Consider the following 19,797-nt stretch of genomic DNA (forward strand, 5'->3'; position numbering starts at 1 on the left):
AATATGTAATAGTATAGTATAATACAGTACAGTAATACAGTAAATGATGCAGTACTGTAAAGTGTAGTGTAATACAGTATAGCCAGTATAGTACAGGACAGTAAATGATGCAGTACAGTACAGTGTACTGTAATGCAGTATAGTCAGTATAGTACAGGACAGTAAACGATACAGTACAGTATAGTGTAGTGTAATACAGTATAGCCAGTATAGTATAGGACAGTAAATGATGCAGTACAGTACAGTGTAGTGTAATACAGTATAGCCAGTATAGTACAGGACAGTAAATGATGCAGTACAGTACAGTGTACTGTAATGCAGTATAGTCAGTATAGTACAGGACAAACGATGCAGTACAGTACAGTATAGTGTAATACAATGTAGCCAGTATAGTACAGGACAGTAAACGATACAGTACAGTATAGTGTAGTGTAATACAGTATAGCCAGTATAGTACAGGACAGTAAATGATGCAGTACAGTACAGTGTAGTGTAATAGAGTATAGCCAGTATAGTACAGGACAGTAAACGATACAGTACAGTATAGTGTAGTGTAATACAGTATAGCCAGTATAGTACAGGACAGTAAATGATGCAGTACAGTACAGTGTAGTGTAATAGAGTATAGCCAGTATAGTACAGGACAGTAAATGATGCAGTACAGTACAGTGTAGTGTAATACAGTATAGCCAGTATAGTACAGGACAGTAAATGATGCAGTACAGAACAGTGTAGTGTAATAGAGTATAGCCAGTATAGTACAGGACAGTAAATGATGCAGTACAGTACAGTGTAGTGTAATAGAGTATAGCCAGTATAGTACAGGACAGTAAATGATGCAGTACAGTACAGTGTAGTGTAATACAGTATAGCCAGTATAGTACAGGACAGTAAATGATGCAGTACAGTACAGTGTAGTGTAATAGAGTATAGCCAGTATAGTACAGGACAGTAAATGATGCAGTACAGTACAGTGTAGTGTAATACAGTATAGCCAGTATAGTACAGGACAGTAAATGATGCAGTACAGTACAGTGTAGTGTAATACAGTATAGCCAGTATAGTACAGGACAGTAAATGATGCAGTACAGTACAGTGTAGTGTAATACAGTATAGCCAGTATAGTACAGGACAGTAAATGATGCAGTACAGTACAGTGTAGTGTAATACAGTATAGCCAGTATAGTACAGGACAGTAAATGATGCAGTACAGTACAGTGTAGTGTAATACAGTATAGCCAGTATAGTACAGGACAGTAAATGATGCAGTACAGTACAGTGTAGTGTAATAGAGTATAGCCAGTATAGTACAGGACAGTAAATGATGCAGTACAGTACAGTGTAGTATGTTAACTTGCTGTTGTTTTTTTTGTTTTTTTTTACTCCAGTTTTTTTTTCTTCCAGTAGGACAGATGATATATACACGGTGTCTACAGGAGATCAAATTCTGATCATCGGAGTCAGCATGTTGGACTAGAGTGAATTCAGGAGGATGCTGGTCTCCTGTACATTAACATGATTTTATAAGGGTCTATAACTAACAGTCTGACTGTAAAAGCTCTTGTATGTGTGTATTGAATTTATAAAATTAGATTATAAAATGTAAAAATAAGATGAGGTCTCAAAGCGTTAGCCAGGCTTCAGTGTCAGTGCTAAGCAGATGAACTGTCCTTCACTGTCTGCTGTTTTTTGTGAATCTCAGCTGAGCTACAGGAGATACGAGGCGGCGTCTCTGCTGATTGTTGAGGTCTGAGCTGTTTTATCTGCTCTGTGTGTTTGACTTTCTCACATCGCCGGCGGTAGAAACTGAAACTTCCCCTCACGTCAGCCATCGTGTTTGTGTGATCCTAATTTAGAGCGGCCGTGTTTCCCTCAGATCATGTAATGTTCTTTGGAGATTACACAAGCCTGCTAAACCTGTTCAGAGACTCAGTTTGGGAAACACTGACGCTACTGTCCCTCTGAGTGACTCCCAGCTCACACACCCTAAAGAAATGCTGCCCCCTGTCTGTAGACTGAGCTACTGCAGCGTAGTAGGACCCCTACACTCAGACCTGATCATCCGCAGATCAGGAGTTGTTAAAAGGTTCTTTTATTTTGAAAGGGTTTGAAGTTTTTTGTTGCTTCAGTGTCTTTAGACAAACCCGTCAACAATATTGATGTTGAGTGTGTGTGTAATGTATGTGTGTGTATATAAAGTGTATGTCTGTGTGTGTGTGTGTGTGTGTATATATATATATATATATATAATGTCTGTGTGTGTACATAATGTGTGTGTAATGTTGTGTGTGTGTGTGTGTGTTTGTGTACATATATATATATATATATATATATATATATATATATATATATATATATATATATATAGTGTGTGTGTGTATGTAATGTGTGTGTGTGTAATGTATGTGTGTAATATGTGTGTGTATATAATGTGTGTAATGTGTATGTATATATAATGTGTGTGTGTGTTAGTGTGTGTGTGTGAGTGTGAGAGAGTGTCTGTGAGTGTGTGTGTGCGTGAGTGTGTGAGAGTGTGCTTGCATGTGTGAGTGTGTGAGAGAGCGTGTGTGTGAGTGTGTGTGACTGTGATTGAGTGTGTGTGTGTGTGTGTGTGTGTGTGTGAGTGTGTGTTAGTGTGTGTGTGTGAGTGTGTATTTATGTGTGAGTGTGTGTGTTAGTGTGTGTGTGTGTGAGTGTGTGAGAGAGCGTGTGTGTGAGTGTGTGACTGTGATTGAGTGTGTGTGTGTGTTAGTGTGTGTGTGTGTGTATTTATATGTGTGTGCGTGTGTGTGGTGTGTGCGTGAGTGTGTATTTATATGTATTTATATGTGTGTGTGTGTGTGTGTGTGTGTGAGTGTGTGTGTGACTGTGATTGAGTGTGTGTGTGTGTGTGTGTGTGTGAGTGTGTGTTAGTGTGTGTGTGTGAGTGTGTATTTATGTGTGTGTGTGAGTGTGTGTGTTAGTGTGTGTGTGTGTGTGTGTGAGTGTGTGAGAGAGCGTGTGTGTGAGTGTGTGACTGTGATTGAGTGTGTGTGTGTTAGTGTTTGTGTGTGTATTTATATGTGTGTGCGTGTGTGTGGTGTGTGCGTGAGTGTGTATTTATATGTATTTATATGTGTGTGTGTGAGTGTGTGTGTGACTGTGATTGAGTGTGTGAGTGTGTGACTGTGATTGAGTGTGTGTGTGTTAGTGTGTGTGTGTGTGTATTTATATGTGTGTGCGTGTGTGTGGTGTGTGCGTGAGTGTGTATTTATATGTATTTATATGTGTGTGTGTGTGTGTGTGTGTGACTGTGATTGAGTGTGTGTGTGTGTGAGTGTGTGTTAGTGTGTGTGTGTGAGTGTGTATTTATATATGTGTGTGTGTGAGCGCGTGAGTGTGTATTTATATGTATTTATATATATGTGTGTGTGTGTGTGTGTATTTATATGTGTGTGTGTGTGTGTGTGAGTTTAAAGAGGGCGCCTCTCCTCCGCAGATTCGCAGCCTGCTGACGTTTTAGCGGAGGTCACGTGACCCGCTGCCCGTACACAGGCTTCAATGAGAGCGGTTTGCCCCACCCATCAGCCGCGCGCCGCTCCGCTCAGCTACGATTCAGCGAGAAAACGAGCGAAAATCGGCCGAAACGCGCACGTTCACCGGACTGAGCTGCGTCCGTCCGAGCGCGGGGTCGCCGAGCGCGCAGAGCAGCTGTTGTCATCGCCGTGGCGGTGATTTCGGGGCGGATTATCGGCGCACATGCACAGCCCACCCGCGCGCGCTCTGAGCGGAGAGACACAGAAAGCGCAGCGCCGACACCGAGCTCGAGCTCTCTCTCTCTCCCTCTCTCCCTCTCTCTCCCTCTCTCTCTCACTCACACACACACATACACACACACACACTCCCGGTTCGGCGGAGAGGAGCAGCAGGAGCGGCTAACGGAGAGAGAGGGAGAGATGGAGCTCGGTGTGGCAGCCACAGCGCGAGGCGGAATGCCGTCATTTCGGTGGAAATATTTATTTTTTTAATTTGTTATCCGCCGTTTCTCCCGTTTTCTCCCGTTTTCTCTGTTTGAGCTGTGAGCGAAGATAAAGCGCTCCATGGTTCTGGGAGCAGCGCAGGATTCTGTCGTTATTTTGGAGAAACTCGACGGGAAATGTTCTAGATCGTGTTTGGATTAGGGGCCTTCTGGTGGGAACGGAGAACCAAACGCGTTCCTTTGAGCTGTGAAGAGGAGGAGGATGCTGTGGATGAAGAGCAGTAGGACCAGAGGAGAGATCTTGTTGTTGCACTAAGAGGACTGGGCCGAGCGTGTGTGTGTGTGTGAGAGAGAGAGAGAGAGTGTGTGTGTGTGTGTGTGTGTGTGTGTGTATGTATGTGAGAGTGTGTGTGTGTGTGTAGACCGGCCTCTGTGTGCTTCTCCAGACCTCCTCTTCTCCTCCTTTCCTGGAGCTCCTCCTGATCTCCAGCTCTGATCTGCCTCCAGGATCTGCTCTCGTGTTGGGGTGGGGGGGTGGGGGGTATACCTGCACATGTAAATGTCACCGTTCTCAGTCCAGGTGTTTGGATCTCCAGCTGACTGAGGATCCTCTCTCTAATTGGATACTACATTGACCCCCCCCTCGCCCCCTGCCGCCCCAGCCTCCCAAAGCAGAGCTCCCGCTGGGCGTTTGTGGGACGATGGGTTGTTTGGGTAACAGTAAGACTGAAGACCAGCGGAACGAGGAAAAGGCGCAGAGAGAGGCCAACAAAAAGATCGAGAAGCAGCTCCAGAAAGACAAACAGATTTACAGAGCCACCCACCGGCTGCTGCTCTTAGGTAGGTTCTCTGAGCCGGGAACGTTCTGGTAACGTTCTGGTAACGTTCTGATGTACGTCTGAAGACCAGCCCGTGTGTCTGAGATGACTCAGGTGTGTTTGCTGAGCAGATCTCGCTGCTGTTCCACTGACCACCTGGGCCCACAGAGCCTCACCGCTCAGATACACACACTGAACAGAACCGAAATGGGAATTCAGAATAGATAACTGGTTCAGATGTAATCAGAGCGGTTCAGAGTGGTTCTCTGTTCTAGATGATCTTACAGAGTCAGAACTGTTCACAGTGGTGGTGATGGGAACCAGACGTCCCCCTCTAAAAGCTCCTCACAGAAAGTTCCTACATGAGATGGTTCTGAATTGACTGTCTGATGACTGAGACTGTTTTATGACAGTTTAGAGAACTTCAACTTCATTCATGGTGGAGGGAGACATGCTGGGCGCTGCGTGGCAAAATAGTCCCCCCCAAAAAATAGTGGAAAATCTGGAGTAATCAGGTTCTATCATCAACATTCCATATAAACTCAGAAGCTCGTGTAGGTTCTCTGGTGGTTCTGGATGGTAAATAAAATGTCTATATATGTGTTGTCATGGCAACGCCTGGTTCCCATCACCACCACTGTAAAGACGTCTGAACCATTTCACACCAAACCGCTCTGAACCTCTGTTTACACCTCACACACTGGATTATGGGGAATTTTTGGAAAAATTGGTGGAATTCCCCTTTGTGTGGCACAGGGGGGCGGTGCTATATGGGGTTCATCACCATCGTAATCATAACATCATTTCCCTCCAGCCAAAAGATCTTTTCACTTTTTGCGATTTTATCTTATTTTGAAGGCCTGTTTTTATTCATCTCCATATATAAACGATGCTGGACGGTTCTGAAGGTCCAGTTCAGAGTGAACAGTCCTGATTCCTCAGGCTGTCAGTGAAGCAGGAGCTCAGAGTCTACAGTCATTCTGGGCTTTATTAATGTTTTATTTTTATTTTCTAATGAACTGATTAGAGATTTCTCTGAGCCACTAAAGTTTAGATGCTTAAAATTCAGAGTTTATTATTGATTAGCTGTACATACATATATACATACATATATATATATATATATATATATATACACACACACACACACACACACACACACACACACACACACACACACACACATATATATACATATCATGCAGCTTTCCACTATTAATGTAGTTTATGTATTATATTTCAACTCCTTAAACTGTAATGGTCTGTACACACGCCCACATCACACTCCTCACTCACAACTGCAGAACATACAGAACAGTTACTGCATAAGAGGTATTAATATTAAAGGAGTATTCCACCCATTTGTCCAAAATTCCCCTATAAGTCAGTGTGAGGTGTAAACAGAGAGATTCACAGCGGTTTGCTGTGAAACGGTTCAGACGTCTTTACAGTGGTGGTGATGGGAACCAGGCGTCGCCATGACTACAACACAGATATAGACATTTTATTTACCATCCAGAACCACCAGAGAACCTACACGAGTCTTCTGAGCTTATATGGAATGTTGATGATGGAAAATAGTGGAAAATCTGGAATAATATGTATTGATGTCTCGCTCTGGTCGTCTGGTTCCTATCACCACCGCTGTGAACAGGTCTGACTCTAGAACGGAGCATTTCACACCAAACTGTTTACATCTGAACCATTTAATTATGCAAATTTAGAAAAATAGTGTAATTCTCTGTTTAATATGGAAATAATAAGTCTGTAGTTGAAGTTAATGTATAGAGTAAAATAAGAATCACGGACTGCAGTATTAAACGTAAAATGCTGTGGTGTCCGGTGCTCTGGGTTAGAGAGGCCTGTAAAGGTGTTCCGGTCACTGGAGCCGGACTGTGTCCTCAAACTTCACAACCTCACACTGATTACGGGGATAAAGAGGGGCATCAGACTCGCTGTTTAACCAGGAGCTGTAATAACACATATAATACCAATATAATTAAAATGATATTATATCATAATATATTTAAAATTAAATCCTAATAATAATGCCACTGTTCAGGTTTAGGAGTCTAACTTGATTCATCTTCATTCAGCTTTTACTGTGTTTAGTTTAACAGCCTGTAATAGAGTTAATCTGACTAATATTATAGACTAGATTTACAGCAGTGACGGATTATTAATCACATTTATTATCCACTGAAAGATTCGGTTATTATTAAAGTTTCATTCTTACTAATTTGTAATTAGAACTTTTTTTGTCTTGGGAAACTGACTGGTTGTGTTTTTTCAGGACAGTTTCTGTAGATGTGCTTTAAGCTCCAGCTCTGCTATTTCGCCTATAAGAGCAGAACATGCAGGTTTGAGTTTCCGCAATAAACACATCACAGAGCTGCGATGACAGAACGGATGAAATGACCTCACGCGCAGCGCCGAAGCTGCATTATTAGATTGGATAATGTCGCGTTCGTAGTCCAGACTGCTTCCCTTCCGCCGTGAGAGCTGCTGGTTACGGGTTTCACAGGTTAGTTTTACCGTTTTAGATTTGAATGATCTTATGATGATTTTAACTCATTTTAACTGCGGTTGATTACCGTGTTTACGTTAAATTCTGTCTAGTGTCAACCAAAGTTAGCAGCAGCCTTTTAGATGCAGGCACAGCACACAAGGTCATCTCATCTGTTCTGTCATCCAAGCCCTTAACGAATGGTTTATCGTGGAAACTCACATCACTATAATGATAAAAATTGGATTTATTGCGTGGACCTGCCACCGCCTGTCACAGCACCTGCAGCGCTCGAAGAACAGAGCAGGAGCTTCATTTATAGAAAATAATCTTAACTTAAATCACAACTACAGAGACTGGCCTGAAAAACCACAATTACACATTTTCCCAAGACAAAATATGAAGTAGTCAGAATGAAGCTGCTTTAACAGTTAATCTTTCAGAAGGTAATAAATGTGATTAATAACCAGTCACTGCTGTAGATGCTGCATTAGTGGAGAATCAACCGTATCACAGGATGTTAAACTAAACAGCGCTTTGTGTCGTATGTTTATATGTGGCTCACTAAAACTCTAGGTAGGATTTCTTAATTGTGTCACTAAAATACTACCAGCATTAAAACTACAGAGTTTCGTATTTGCCAGCTTCTGGAACTAATTGTCTGGTTCCACCTTAAATAGTGTAGCAGTTATTATAACATCTCAGGCGCCCGAATGAAACTACTGCATCATTTAAGGTGCTACGAGAAAATTCCAACAAGAACCTGCTGGACAGGTAGCGGATTTCAGCCTCATACTAAAACTGCAGGATAGCCTGATAGTCTGATGAACATTTCCAACGTTAAAAGAATAATTAGGATATTTTGAGAGTCTAAATCAGCTGATCAGGAGGGTGAACAGTGATATTAAACCAAATCTCTAAAAAGTTTGAGCCTCTCATGTTTGAGATGTTTGACCATCTCATGGCCTCATGGTGTCACTTTTAATGTTGCTGCTCATTTGACATGGTTTTCTTATGTTTGCGTACCGTATTGGCTGTATTATTATATAAATGTTTATGCAGATAAAATGTGGGATTTTCACATTGTGACAAAAACTAAAGATGACAAAAATGGAGATACGAGGTTTTGTTCCGACAGTAGCGACAATCTGATTATTTTGGTCAGTACAATTATTATATTACAGTATTTATGCTGTTTCATCTCTAGTGAGCATGACCTGACTATTCAGCTACAGCCAATCATGAAACACACACTCACACGCACACACACGCACACTCTCTCTCACACACACACTCACACACTCACACACACATACACTTACACGCACACACACACACACTCACATACACACACACACACAAACACACACACACACTGACACACACACACGCACACACACTCACACATACACACACACACACGCTGACACACACACGCTGACACACACACACACGCAAGCACACACACACACTCACACACACACGGACAGTCACACACACTCACACATACACACACACACACTCTCACACTTACACACACGCGCACACACACACTCTCACACTCTCTCTCACACACACACTCTCACACACACTCTCACACACTCACACACACACACACTCACGCATTCACACACACACACTCACACACACACACTGACAGACACACACTTTCTCACACACACACACTCACACTCTCTCACACACACACACACACACACACACTGACACACACACACAAGCACACTCACACACACAAACACACACACACACACACACACACTGACACACACACTCATACACACACACACACACACACTCGCACACACACACACACTCTCACACTTACACACACACACTCACACTCTCTCACACACGCACACTCACTCTCTCTCTCACACACACACACACACACACACTGACACACACACACACATTCTCACACACACACTCACACTCTCACACACACAAACACACACTCACACTCTCACACACACACACACAAACACACAAACATACACACACAGTGACACACACACACAGTGACACACACACACTCATGCGCACACACACATGCATAGTCACACACACTCTCACACACACACACACACACACACACACACACACACACACAGTCATACTTGTAAATCTTAAATTGTGACAAGTATTGGCTAAAGGTAAAGTGCTGAGCACAGCAGCAGTTAAACAGTGTATAGTGGCAGAGAAAGGGATCCGTGGGGTAATAAGGCAGGTAAGTGGGTTAACAGTCAGATCAGTAGGGTAATAAGGCGGGTAAGTGGGGTAACAGTCAGATCAGTGGAGTAATAAGGCAAGTAAGTGGGGTAACTGTTAGATCAGTGGACTAATAAGGCAGGTAAGTGGGGTAAAAGTAAAATCAGTGGGGTAATAAGGCGGGTAAGTGGGGTAACAGTCAGATCAGTGGGGTAATAAGGTAATAAGGCAATAAGGTAAGTTAGATGCTAGAATAAATGTTGGTTTAAGAAAATCTTTTTTATTCAGTGTTACGCTCACTGTGCTGCACTAAACCTTGTTCACCCGTTAAAATCTCAGGTTTATTCCACAAAGCGGCTTATTATTCAGTAACTACAGGGACTTCAGTGTAAACTGGCTGAGCTGTTCTTATGTTATAACAGTGTGTAATGAACTGCGCTGGCCATGTGGGGGGGTTAATTTATTAGGCCCGCAGTCGGTCAGTTCTGTAAGTGCTGATGTCCACAGTGTGCTCAGAGAAGTGTATTGTGTTATAATTTATCACAATATCGATAAAATATCATGATGTTGTCCAGGCCTCATTGTGATGTCACAGCTCAGGGGGGTTTGGCTGCTTCTGATTGGTGTAAATCATCTACAGGTGGATGATGCGCTCTGTCCTGTTAGCCTACATGAAACATTTAGGGTCTGATCTGTCAGACGTGTCTAACGAGCACCCTCATCTCTGACCTGCATCAGTGTTTATTATGATTGTGGATGTTAGAGCGGTCACTCCAGCTTTAGGATATTAGATCTGCCCTATCTCTCTCTCTCTCCCCCTCCCTATAATAGTAAATGTGTCTTAAACTGAGCTGAGTTTGTTGTCCAGTGCACTGTTGCACTCTGGGTAATTCAGTTGTCAGTAGTGAGTGTAGTCAGTAACAATAACAATAATAATAACAATAATAATAATAATAATAACTGTTGTTCTGTTCTGTGTTCTGACTGCACCAACTGTCACAGATTCACCCAAACTCTTCTTTCTTTGTTTTTTTAATAGAAATGATCATAACTTTAATATTGATTGGATGTTTATATGTGTCTGATATTTCAGGCTGATGTTTTTATTGATCCCTACAGTAATAAGTGATGTTCCTGCAGGTATTAAATCCTGATTTATGCATTTCGTGGATATTTGTGTGTCATCAGCAGCAGATATGATCGCAGATCTTCTGTGACTGAAGTTTGAGAGACTGTAGATTTTCCCGGTGTGCTGGTTTTCAGGCTGACTCAGGAACAGATTCACTGCAGTTATTGCAGCGTTTATATTTCAGTTATTAACGTCTGAATTGAGTTTCAGTTTGATAATCAGTGAATGGTCAGAAAGGGTCAGTCCTCCTTGGGGGAGGGTTTTATTCTCTACCCTCAGTCCAGAAAAGAGTAGATAAGATGTTTAAACACATCATTTAGCTGTTATTTTGTTTACTAAACGTTGCATCTTTAGCATCACCGTTAGCCTGAAGCCACAGCAAACGGTCACATCACCACATAAAGTCTGTTTCTCTGTGATGTTTCTGAGTTCAGAGTTGAGTCAGTGAGGCAGGACAGATTTTAGACTCAGAGAATGAGGCTGAATTCAGCTCCCTGTTCACCGGCTTCTTCTTCAGATGTTCTCTTTCCACCTTAAATGGTGCAGCAGTTACACTCTGGCGCCTCAGGCATTATAATAATAACTGCACTATTTAAGGTGGAACTGAGAATTTGACTAAGAGGCCGACTTCAGAGAACACGAGTAAGCGCCTCTTTAAGAGTCTCTGAACTGAAGAAACTCCTTTTCCGCAGAGTCTGCTTAGCGCTTTACCATCAGGCCAATTTGCACAAGATTAATATGACCCGAGGCTGTTTTATGACTCGTTTTATTGATGGTAATGAAGGTAAAAAGTGCTGGAATCTTCAGTGACGAAGTGCAGTGGTTAAAAATGACTGACGTGGGGATTTCAGGACTAAACTCCCAGAGAGACGCCAGGGATAATTACACTGACCTCATGTTAAACTGACATGGTCAGAACAGCTTTACTGTAACAGGACACTCAGACTCTGATACTCATCATCTTCAGCATGATTTGATTCAGAGGCTGTGATGCGATTACTAAACGATTATTGATGCATCTTTTTTTTCTGTGCGGGATTTCTGTTTTCTTACTGTGTGAGGACTTTTAAAGTCCTTTTAAAGGTAGTTTTAAAGCAAAGCGTCTGTAATGAACCATAATGCATGTACTTCCAATATCTTTTATTAATAAATCAAACAGAAGCGGTGAGGCTGAACTGGAAGGCTCTCATTCCGGGGGGTGTTTGAGACGGGACACTGAATCTCGGCTCTAAAGAGTCCAAGATGATGCAAAAGCCCTGGTTATCAACGACGCAATGGATGCAAATCCTTGGCAATAAAAGTTGTGAACGAGAAGCTGGAGAACGAGAAGCGACTTCAGCCTCGTAAAAAGTAAAACATTGAGACAACATTACGAGAAACTGTTGTACTTTTGTGGAAAAGTTTCCAGCTGGAGATGCGAGAAAAGCAGCTACAGCTGAGCTGAAGCTTAAAGTAGAGCAGAGTACGTCTGCGTTTTCGTCTGTATTATATTTTTACTTTACACTAGGACATCACCACGTACTGAGACACGTACAGCCAGGATAGTAAAATGGATATAAAGTGTTGTGGCTCCCAAGGTGGTTAGATTTTTGTTGAAAAGACAAAATGACTCTTTTTAACATGTGGGTGGCGTCCCCTGCACTAGCAGGCTGTCCGGGTGCTGCACTTCTGCACTTCCAAAGTTCCGCTGTTTGCGTTCCGTCAACATCACGTTATCAGTTAAAACGTAGAAAATCGATTTTTGACATTTGTGCATCGATTCAGAATCGTCCGCATCGCGATGCGTCTTAGAATTGATTCTGCGCTAATCTTCGTCTTTCTTCTCCAGGTGTCACTGAGCTGTAGTCTGTGTTTCGGTGCTGTTATTATTACTGATCACTGAATAACCAGCTGTATTAATAATATTCAGAATGTTTACATTGTGCTGTTTTAATTCAGTAATATTTACAATAATAAATTTGGGGTTTATAATTCAGTGCTGCTGTAAAGTCCGCAGGTGTCTGAGTTATTGATCGCTGTGCAGTCAGGTGTGACTGATTGATCTGGATCGGAATCACTGATCAGACGATTCAGTCACAGATCACTCAGAGCTCACTTTCACACCTTCATGACAGTCTTTTAACCCCCCCCCATCTCTCTCTCTCTCTGCCTCTCTCTCTCTCTCTCTCTCTCTCTCTCTCTCTCTCTCTGTCTCTCGGTCTCCCTCTCTCTCTCTGTGTCTCTGTCTCTCTCTGCCCCTCTCTCTCTCTCTCTCTCTCTCTCCCTCTGTATCTCTCTCTCCCTCTGTATCTCTCTCTCTCTCTCTCTCTCTCTCTCTCTCTGTTTCTCTCTCTGCCTCTCTCTCTCTGTCTGTCTCTCTCTCTCTCTCTCTCTCTCTCTCTCTCAGGAGCTGGAGAATCAGGGAAAAGTACAATAGTCAAACAGATGCGTATTTTGCATGTGAACGGCTTCAACGCAGAGTAAGTGTCAGTTTTTGTACTTTTTCTGTTTTTAAATGAGAAATATGTTAAATGTTTAGCCCTGGCTGTATCAGCATGGTGAACTGCTGAACTGAAACGTTTTCTCAGGGCTGCTGGAGATGATTTTACTAGTTTACTAAGATTTTCTGTTCAGCAGATTAAAATCAGAAATTATATGGAGCCTATTTTTCTACACAATAAGGTATAAAATGAAGACTCGAATTCTCTGCAGGTCTCAGTTTTAATCTGTGCAGCTGATTTCACGAAAAATTAGAGTATATAATAAAATAAACATTCAGAATTCCACATTTTCTAAAAGCAGAGCAAATCCTTCTGATTAAAGTTCAACAGAAAGTAAATTACAGTTTATTATTTAATATTATTTACTGGTTTTACCATGTAGCAACGTTTCATTGTTTCATTTGTGAAACTGTGAACTGTCATTAAGTGTCCTCTAGAGCTAACTGGCCTATCAGTGTCTTCTAGAGCTAACTGGCCTATCAGTGTCTTCTAGGGCTAACTGGCCTATCAGTGTCCTCTAGGGCTAACTGGCCTATCAGTGTCCTCTAGTCCTAACTCTCCTAGCAGTGTCCTTTAGGGCTAACTGGCCTAGCAGTGTCCTCTAGGGCTAACTGGCTTAGCAGTGTCCTTTAGGGTGAACTGGCCTATCAGTGTCCTCTATGGTGAACTGGCCTATCAGTGTCCTCCAGGGCTAAATGGCCTATCAGTGTCCTCTTGGGCTAAATGGCCTAGCAGTGTCCTCTAGAGCTAACTGGCCTGGCAGTGTCCTCTAGGGCTAACTGGCCTGTCAGTGTCCTCTAGGGCTAACTGGCCTGTCAGTGTCCTCTAGGGCTAACTGGCCTCTCAGTGTCCTCTAGGGCTAACTGGCCTGTCAGTGTCCTCTAGGGCTAACTGGCCTAGCAGTGTCCTCTAGGGCGAACTGGCCTATCAGTGTCCTCTATGGTGAACTGGCCAATCAGTGTCCTCTAGGGCTAACTCTCCTAGCAGTATCCTCTAGGGCTAACTGGCCTAGCAGTGTCCTTTAAGGCTAACTGGCCTAGCAGTGTCCTCTAGGGCTGACTGGCCTAGCAGTGTCCTCTAGGGCGCACTGGCCTATCAGAGTCTTCTAGGGCTAACTGGCCTAGCAGTGTCCTTGAGGATGAACTGGCCCATCAGTGTCCTCTATGGTGAACTGGCCTATCAGTGTCCTCCAGGGCTAAATGGCCTATCAGTGTCCTCTTGGGCTAACTGGCCTATCAGTGTCCTCTAGGGCTAACTGGCCTATCTGTGTCCTCTACGGTGAACTGGCCTATCTGTGTCCTCAACGGTGAACTGGCCTATCAGTGTCATGAAGGGCTAACTGGCCTAGCAGTTCCTCTAGGGCTAACTGGCCTATCAGTGTCCTCTACGGTGAACTGGCCTATCTGTGTCCTCTACGGTGAACTGGCCTATCAGTGTCATGAAGGGCTAACTGGCCTATCAGTGTCCTCTAGGGCTAACTGGCCTGTCAGTGTCCTCTACGGTGAACTGGCCTATCTGTGTCCTCTACGGTGAACTGGCCTGTCAGTGTCCTCTAGGGCTAACTGGCCTAGCAGTGTCCTCTAGGGCTAACTGGCCTATCAGTGACCTCTACGGTGAACTGGCCTATCTGTGTCCTCTACGGTGAACTGGCCTATCAGTGTCCTCTAGGGCTAACTGGCCTAGCAGTGTCCTCTAGGGCTAAATGGCCTATCAGTGTCCTCTAGGGCTATCTGGCTAATCAGTGTCCTTGAGGGTGAACTGGCCCATCAGTGTCCTCTATGGTGAACTGGCCTATCAGTGTCCTCCAGGGCTAAATGGCCTATCAGTGTCCTCTTGGGCTAAATGGCCTATCAGTGTCCTCTAGGGCTAACTGGCCTGTCAGTGTCCTCTAGGGCTAACTGGCCTATCAGTGTCCTCTACGGTGAACTGGCCTATCAGTGTCCTCTACGGTGAACTGGCCTATCAGTGTCCTCTACGGTGAACTGGCCTATCAGTGTCCTCTAGGGCTAACTGGCCTATCAGTGTCCTCTAGGGCTAACTGGCCTAGCAGTGTCCTCTAGGGCTAACTGGCCTATCAGTGACCTCTACGGTGAACTGGCCTATCTGTGTCCTCTACGGTGAACTGGCCTAGCAGTGTCCTCTAGGGCTAACTGGCCTAGCAGTGTCCTCTAGGGCGAACTGGCCTATCAGTTTCCTCTATGGTGAACTGGCCAATCAGTGTCCTCTAGGGCTAACTGTCCTAGCAGTATCCTCTAGGGCTAACTGGCCTAGCAGTGTCCTTTAAGGCTAACTGGCCTAGCAGTGTCCTCTAGGGCTAACTGGCCTAGCAGTGTCCTCTAGGGCGCACTGGCCTATCAGAGTCTTCTAGGGCTATCTGGCCTAGCAGTGTCCTTGAGGATGAACTGGCCCATCAGTGTCCTCTATGGTGAACTGGCCTATCAGTGTCCTCCAGGGCTAAATGGCCTATCAGTGTCCTCTTGGGCTAACTGGCCTATCAGTGTCCTCTAGGGCTAACTGGCCTATCTGTGTCCTCTACGGTGAACTGGCCTATCTGTGTCCTCTACGGTGAACTGGCCTATCAGTGTCATGAAGGGCTAACTGGCCTATCAGTGTCCTCTAGGGCTAACTGGCCTAGCAGTGTCCTCTAGGGCTAACTGGCCTGTCAGTGTCCTCTAGGGCTAACTGGCCTAGCAGTATCCTCTAGGGCTAACTCTCCTAGCAGTGTCCTCTAGGGCTAACTGGCCTAGCAGTGTCCTCTAGGGCTAACTGGCCTAGCAGTGTCCTCTAGGGCGCACTGGCCTATCAGAGTCTTCTAGGGCTAACTGGCCTAGCAGTGTCCTTGAGGGTGAACTGGCCCATCAGTGTCCTCTATGGTGAACTGGCCTATCAATGTCCTCCAGGGCTAAATGGCCTATCAGTGTCCTCCAGGGCTAAATGGCCTATCAGTGTCCTCTTGGGCTAAATGGCCTATCAGTGTCCTCTAGGGCTAACTGGCCTGTCAGTGTCCTCTAGGGCTAACTGGCCTATCAGTGTCCTCTACGGTGAACTGGCCTATCTGTGTCCTCTACGGTGAACTGGCCTATCAGTGTCCTCTAGGGCTAACTGCCCTATCAGTGTCCTCTAGGGATAACTGGCCTATCAGTGTCCTCTAGGGCTAACTGGCCTAGCAGTTCCTCTAGGGCTAACTGGCCTATCAGTGTCCTCTAGGGCAAACTGGCCTATCAGTGTCCTCTAGGGCGAACTGGCCTATCAGTGTCCTCTAGGGCTAGCTGGCTAATCAGTGTCCTCTAGGCCTAACTGGCCTCTCAGTGTCCTCTAGGCCTAACTGGCCTCTCAGTGTCCTCTAGAGCTAACTGGCCTATCAGTGTCCTCTAGGGCTAACTGGCCTGTCAGTGTCCTCTAGGGCTAACTAGCCTGTCAGTGTCCTCTAGGGTTAACTGGCCTATCAGTGTCATGAAGGGCTAACTGGCCTATCAGTGTCCTCTAGGGCGAACAGGCCTATCAGTGTCCTCTAGAGCTAACTGGCCTGTCAATGTCCTCTAGAGCTAACTGGCCTGTCAGTGTCCTCTAGGGCTAACTGGCCTGTCAGTGTCCTCTAGGGCTAACTGGCCTGTCAGTGTTCTCTAGGGCTAACTGGCCTATCAGTGTCCTCTAGGGCTCACTGGCCGGTCAGTATTCTCTAGGGCTAACTGGCCTATCAGTGTCCTCTAGGGCTAACTGGCCTATCAGTGTCCTCTAGGGCTAACTGGCCTATCAGTGTCCTCTAGGGCTAGCTGGCTTATCAGTGTCCTCTAGGGCTAACTGGCCTCTCAGTGTCCTCTAGGCCTAACTGGCCTAGCAGTGTCCTCTAGGGCTAACTGGCCTCTCAGTGTCCTCTAGAGCTAACTGGCCTATCAGTGTCCTCTAGGGCTAATTGGCCTATCAGTGTCCTCTAGGGCTAACTGGCCTGTCAGTGTCCTCTAGGGCTAACTGGCCTATCCGTGTCATGAAGGGCTAACTGGCCTATCAGTGTCCTTTAGAGCTAACTGGCCTATCAGTGTCATGAAGGGCTAACTGGCCTATCAGTGTCCTCTAGGGCGAACAGGCCTGTCAGTGTCCTCTAGGGCTAACTGGCCTGTCAGTGTTCTCTAGGGCTAACTGGCCTATCAGTGTCCTCTAGGGCTTACTGGCCTATCAGTGTCCTCTAGGGCTAACTGGCCTATCAGTGTCCTCTAGGGCTAACTGGCCTATCAGTGTCCTCTAGGGCTAACTGGCCTATCTGTGTCCTCTAGGGCTAATTGGCCTATCAGTGTCCTATAGAGCTAACTGGCCTAGCAGTGTCCTCTAAGGCTAATTGGAGCAGTGTTGGCTAGCAGTGTTGTTCTGAGCTGTTCTTAGTTTTTAGAATTATGTAATTAAACTTTGGGCCCACTCAGAGTTTCTGACCATTTCAGGGGTTAATCATGAGTATCTTAGGGCAGCAGTAACTCATCGCTGACAGTAATCAGACATGTTTTCCCCTCTTCGCTGTGTTTATCTCAGTGCTATGTTATTTTCTTCAACTCACAGCACTTGAAATTCAGTGATTTCCTGACCAGCTTATGATCTGCTCAGTGATCACTGGATGAGGTGGATCAGGTGTTGAAGGAACACAGGATTATTATGCATATGTCTAATATATAGACAGATGCTAGTACCTATTTCTAGCCCTAACAAGATGAAGGTGAGTGTGTGTAAAGCCCACAGCAGCTCCTCTAAATGCTGCTGAATGTAGTTTTCAATCTGAAAGTCTTTTGTCTTGTATGAGCTTCTCTGACGCTCGAGCTTTAATCTCTGAGCATCAGACGCTGCTGGAATTTAGCAAATATTACAAACATTCACTCTACCAAGTTTAGCTGAGAAGCTGAGGAGCCTCTCGGCTTGTAGGCCGACACCGCAGCGGCGTCTGAAGCAACTGGCTGAGTGAGGAGCGCTGTAGGAGGAGCACGTGGCGAGCCGGCTAGTCCCCATGCTAGGCTAATGGCTAATGGCTAACCACAATAGACTGTATTTTCCTTCTGCTCTCTTTTCCCCGTCAACTCATTACATTCTGATGTGTTTTGTTTGTATATTCTCAGTATTGCACTCTCAGTACTGCACTCAGTTTTGTACTCTCAGTACTGCATTGTCTATGCTGCACTCTCACTGTACTCTCAGTACTACACTCTCAGTGCTGTACTCGCTTTGTACTCTCACAGACTGTTGTCTCAGTACTGTACTCTCAGTGCTGTACTCTTAGTCCTGCACTCTCACTGTACTCTCATTACTGCACTCTCACTTTTGCACTTTTGCACTCTCACTGTTGTTTCAGTACAGCACTCAGTACTGTGCTCTCAATATTACACTCTCAGTGCTGCACACTCAGTACTGCATTTTTAGTACTGCACGCTTACTGTACTCTCAATACTGCGCTCTCACTGTACTCTCAATACTGCATTCTGAGTATTGTACTCTCTCATTAAAACAAATTAAGATTTAAACAGAAAAGTGGTTTAATTTGACCTTTACTTTGTATGAATATTTAATAATAAAGGATCAAATACATAGAATAAAAATCCATATTCACTTATATTAAAAGCAAATAGTGTTACATAAAGTTTATATAGTGTTTATAAAGTTTTCAGTTAAATATAGTGTTAAAACAGAAACAATGTGATTAAATATCTCAGTACACAAAACCATTCAGTTCTGCTGTTTCTCAGGAAGAAAAAGCAGAACAATCGTAGAAACATCTCAGTTAAAAGTGTCTCTCTCTCTTCATCTCTCTCTCTCTCTCTCTCTCTCTCTCTCTCTCTCTCTCTCTCTCTCTCTCTCTCTCTCTCTCTCTCTCTCTCTCCTTCTGAGGTTCAGTAATTACTGTGAGCTGATGGTGTTTTTGTTCCACAGAGAGAAAAAGCAGAAAATTCATGACATTAAGAATAATATTAAAGAAGCTATAGAGGTGAGTGTCAATGTCCTGATGCAGCTCTGCACAAATATAAATATAAATATGAATGTCAATATAAATATGAATGTAAACATTCATGTGAATGTAAACAAAGTGTGTTTATGTAGCTCTCTGTTCCTCTGCAGACTATAGTGTCGGCGATGAGCACTTTGACTCCTCCAGTCCAGTTAGCCTGTCCAGAAAACCAGTTCAGGATCCAGTACATCCTCAATTTAGCCAATCAGAAGGACTTCGAGTTCACTACGGTACTCATCATCACCACTACACACTCAGCATCACCACTACACTCAGCATCACCACTATACACTCACCATTGCCACTACACTCACCGTCACCACTACACTCACCGTCACCACTACACCACTACACTTACCGTCACCACGACACTCACCGTCACCACGACACTCAACATAGCCACTACGCTCATCACCACAACACTCAACATTGCCACTACACTCACCATCACCACTATACTCAACATCACCACTATTCTCAATATCACCACTTCACTCACCATCACCACTACACTCAACAACACCACTACTCTCACCATCACCACTACACTCAGCATCACAACTTCACTCAAAATCCCCACTACACTCACCATCACCACTACACTCACCACCACTACATTCAACATCAGCACTACACTAACCATCCCCACTACACTCAACATCCCCACTACACTCACCATCACAACTACACTCAACAA

The 19,797-nt window shown here is 44.4% G+C and overlaps 1 protein-coding gene across 2 annotated transcripts in view; it reads left to right on the top strand.

Moving 5' to 3' along the window:
- The window catches only part of gnas (GNAS complex locus), a 64,840-nt gene that overhangs the window by 14,643 nt on the left and 30,400 nt on the right, over positions 1–19,797 (top strand). The window contains exons 1-4 of one of the 2 annotated variants that reach the window (XM_037535059.1): positions 3,541–4,798; positions 13,027–13,099; positions 19,025–19,079; positions 19,211–19,330. In XM_037535059.1, the coding sequence (XP_037390956.1) occupies positions 4,660–4,798; positions 13,027–13,099; positions 19,025–19,079; positions 19,211–19,330 (387 nt within the window). In that variant the 5' untranslated portion in view covers positions 3,541–4,659. Of the gene's footprint in view, positions 1–3,540; positions 4,799–13,026; positions 13,100–19,024; positions 19,080–19,210; positions 19,331–19,797 lie in introns of those variants that run through there. The other variant, XM_037535058.1, reaches the window with a different exon arrangement.

The sequence above is a fragment of the Pygocentrus nattereri genome, chromosome 26 (assembly GCF_015220715.1).
Source record: "Pygocentrus nattereri isolate fPygNat1 chromosome 26, fPygNat1.pri, whole genome shotgun sequence".
NCBI classification, from domain to species: domain Eukaryota; kingdom Metazoa; phylum Chordata; class Actinopteri; order Characiformes; family Serrasalmidae; genus Pygocentrus; species Pygocentrus nattereri.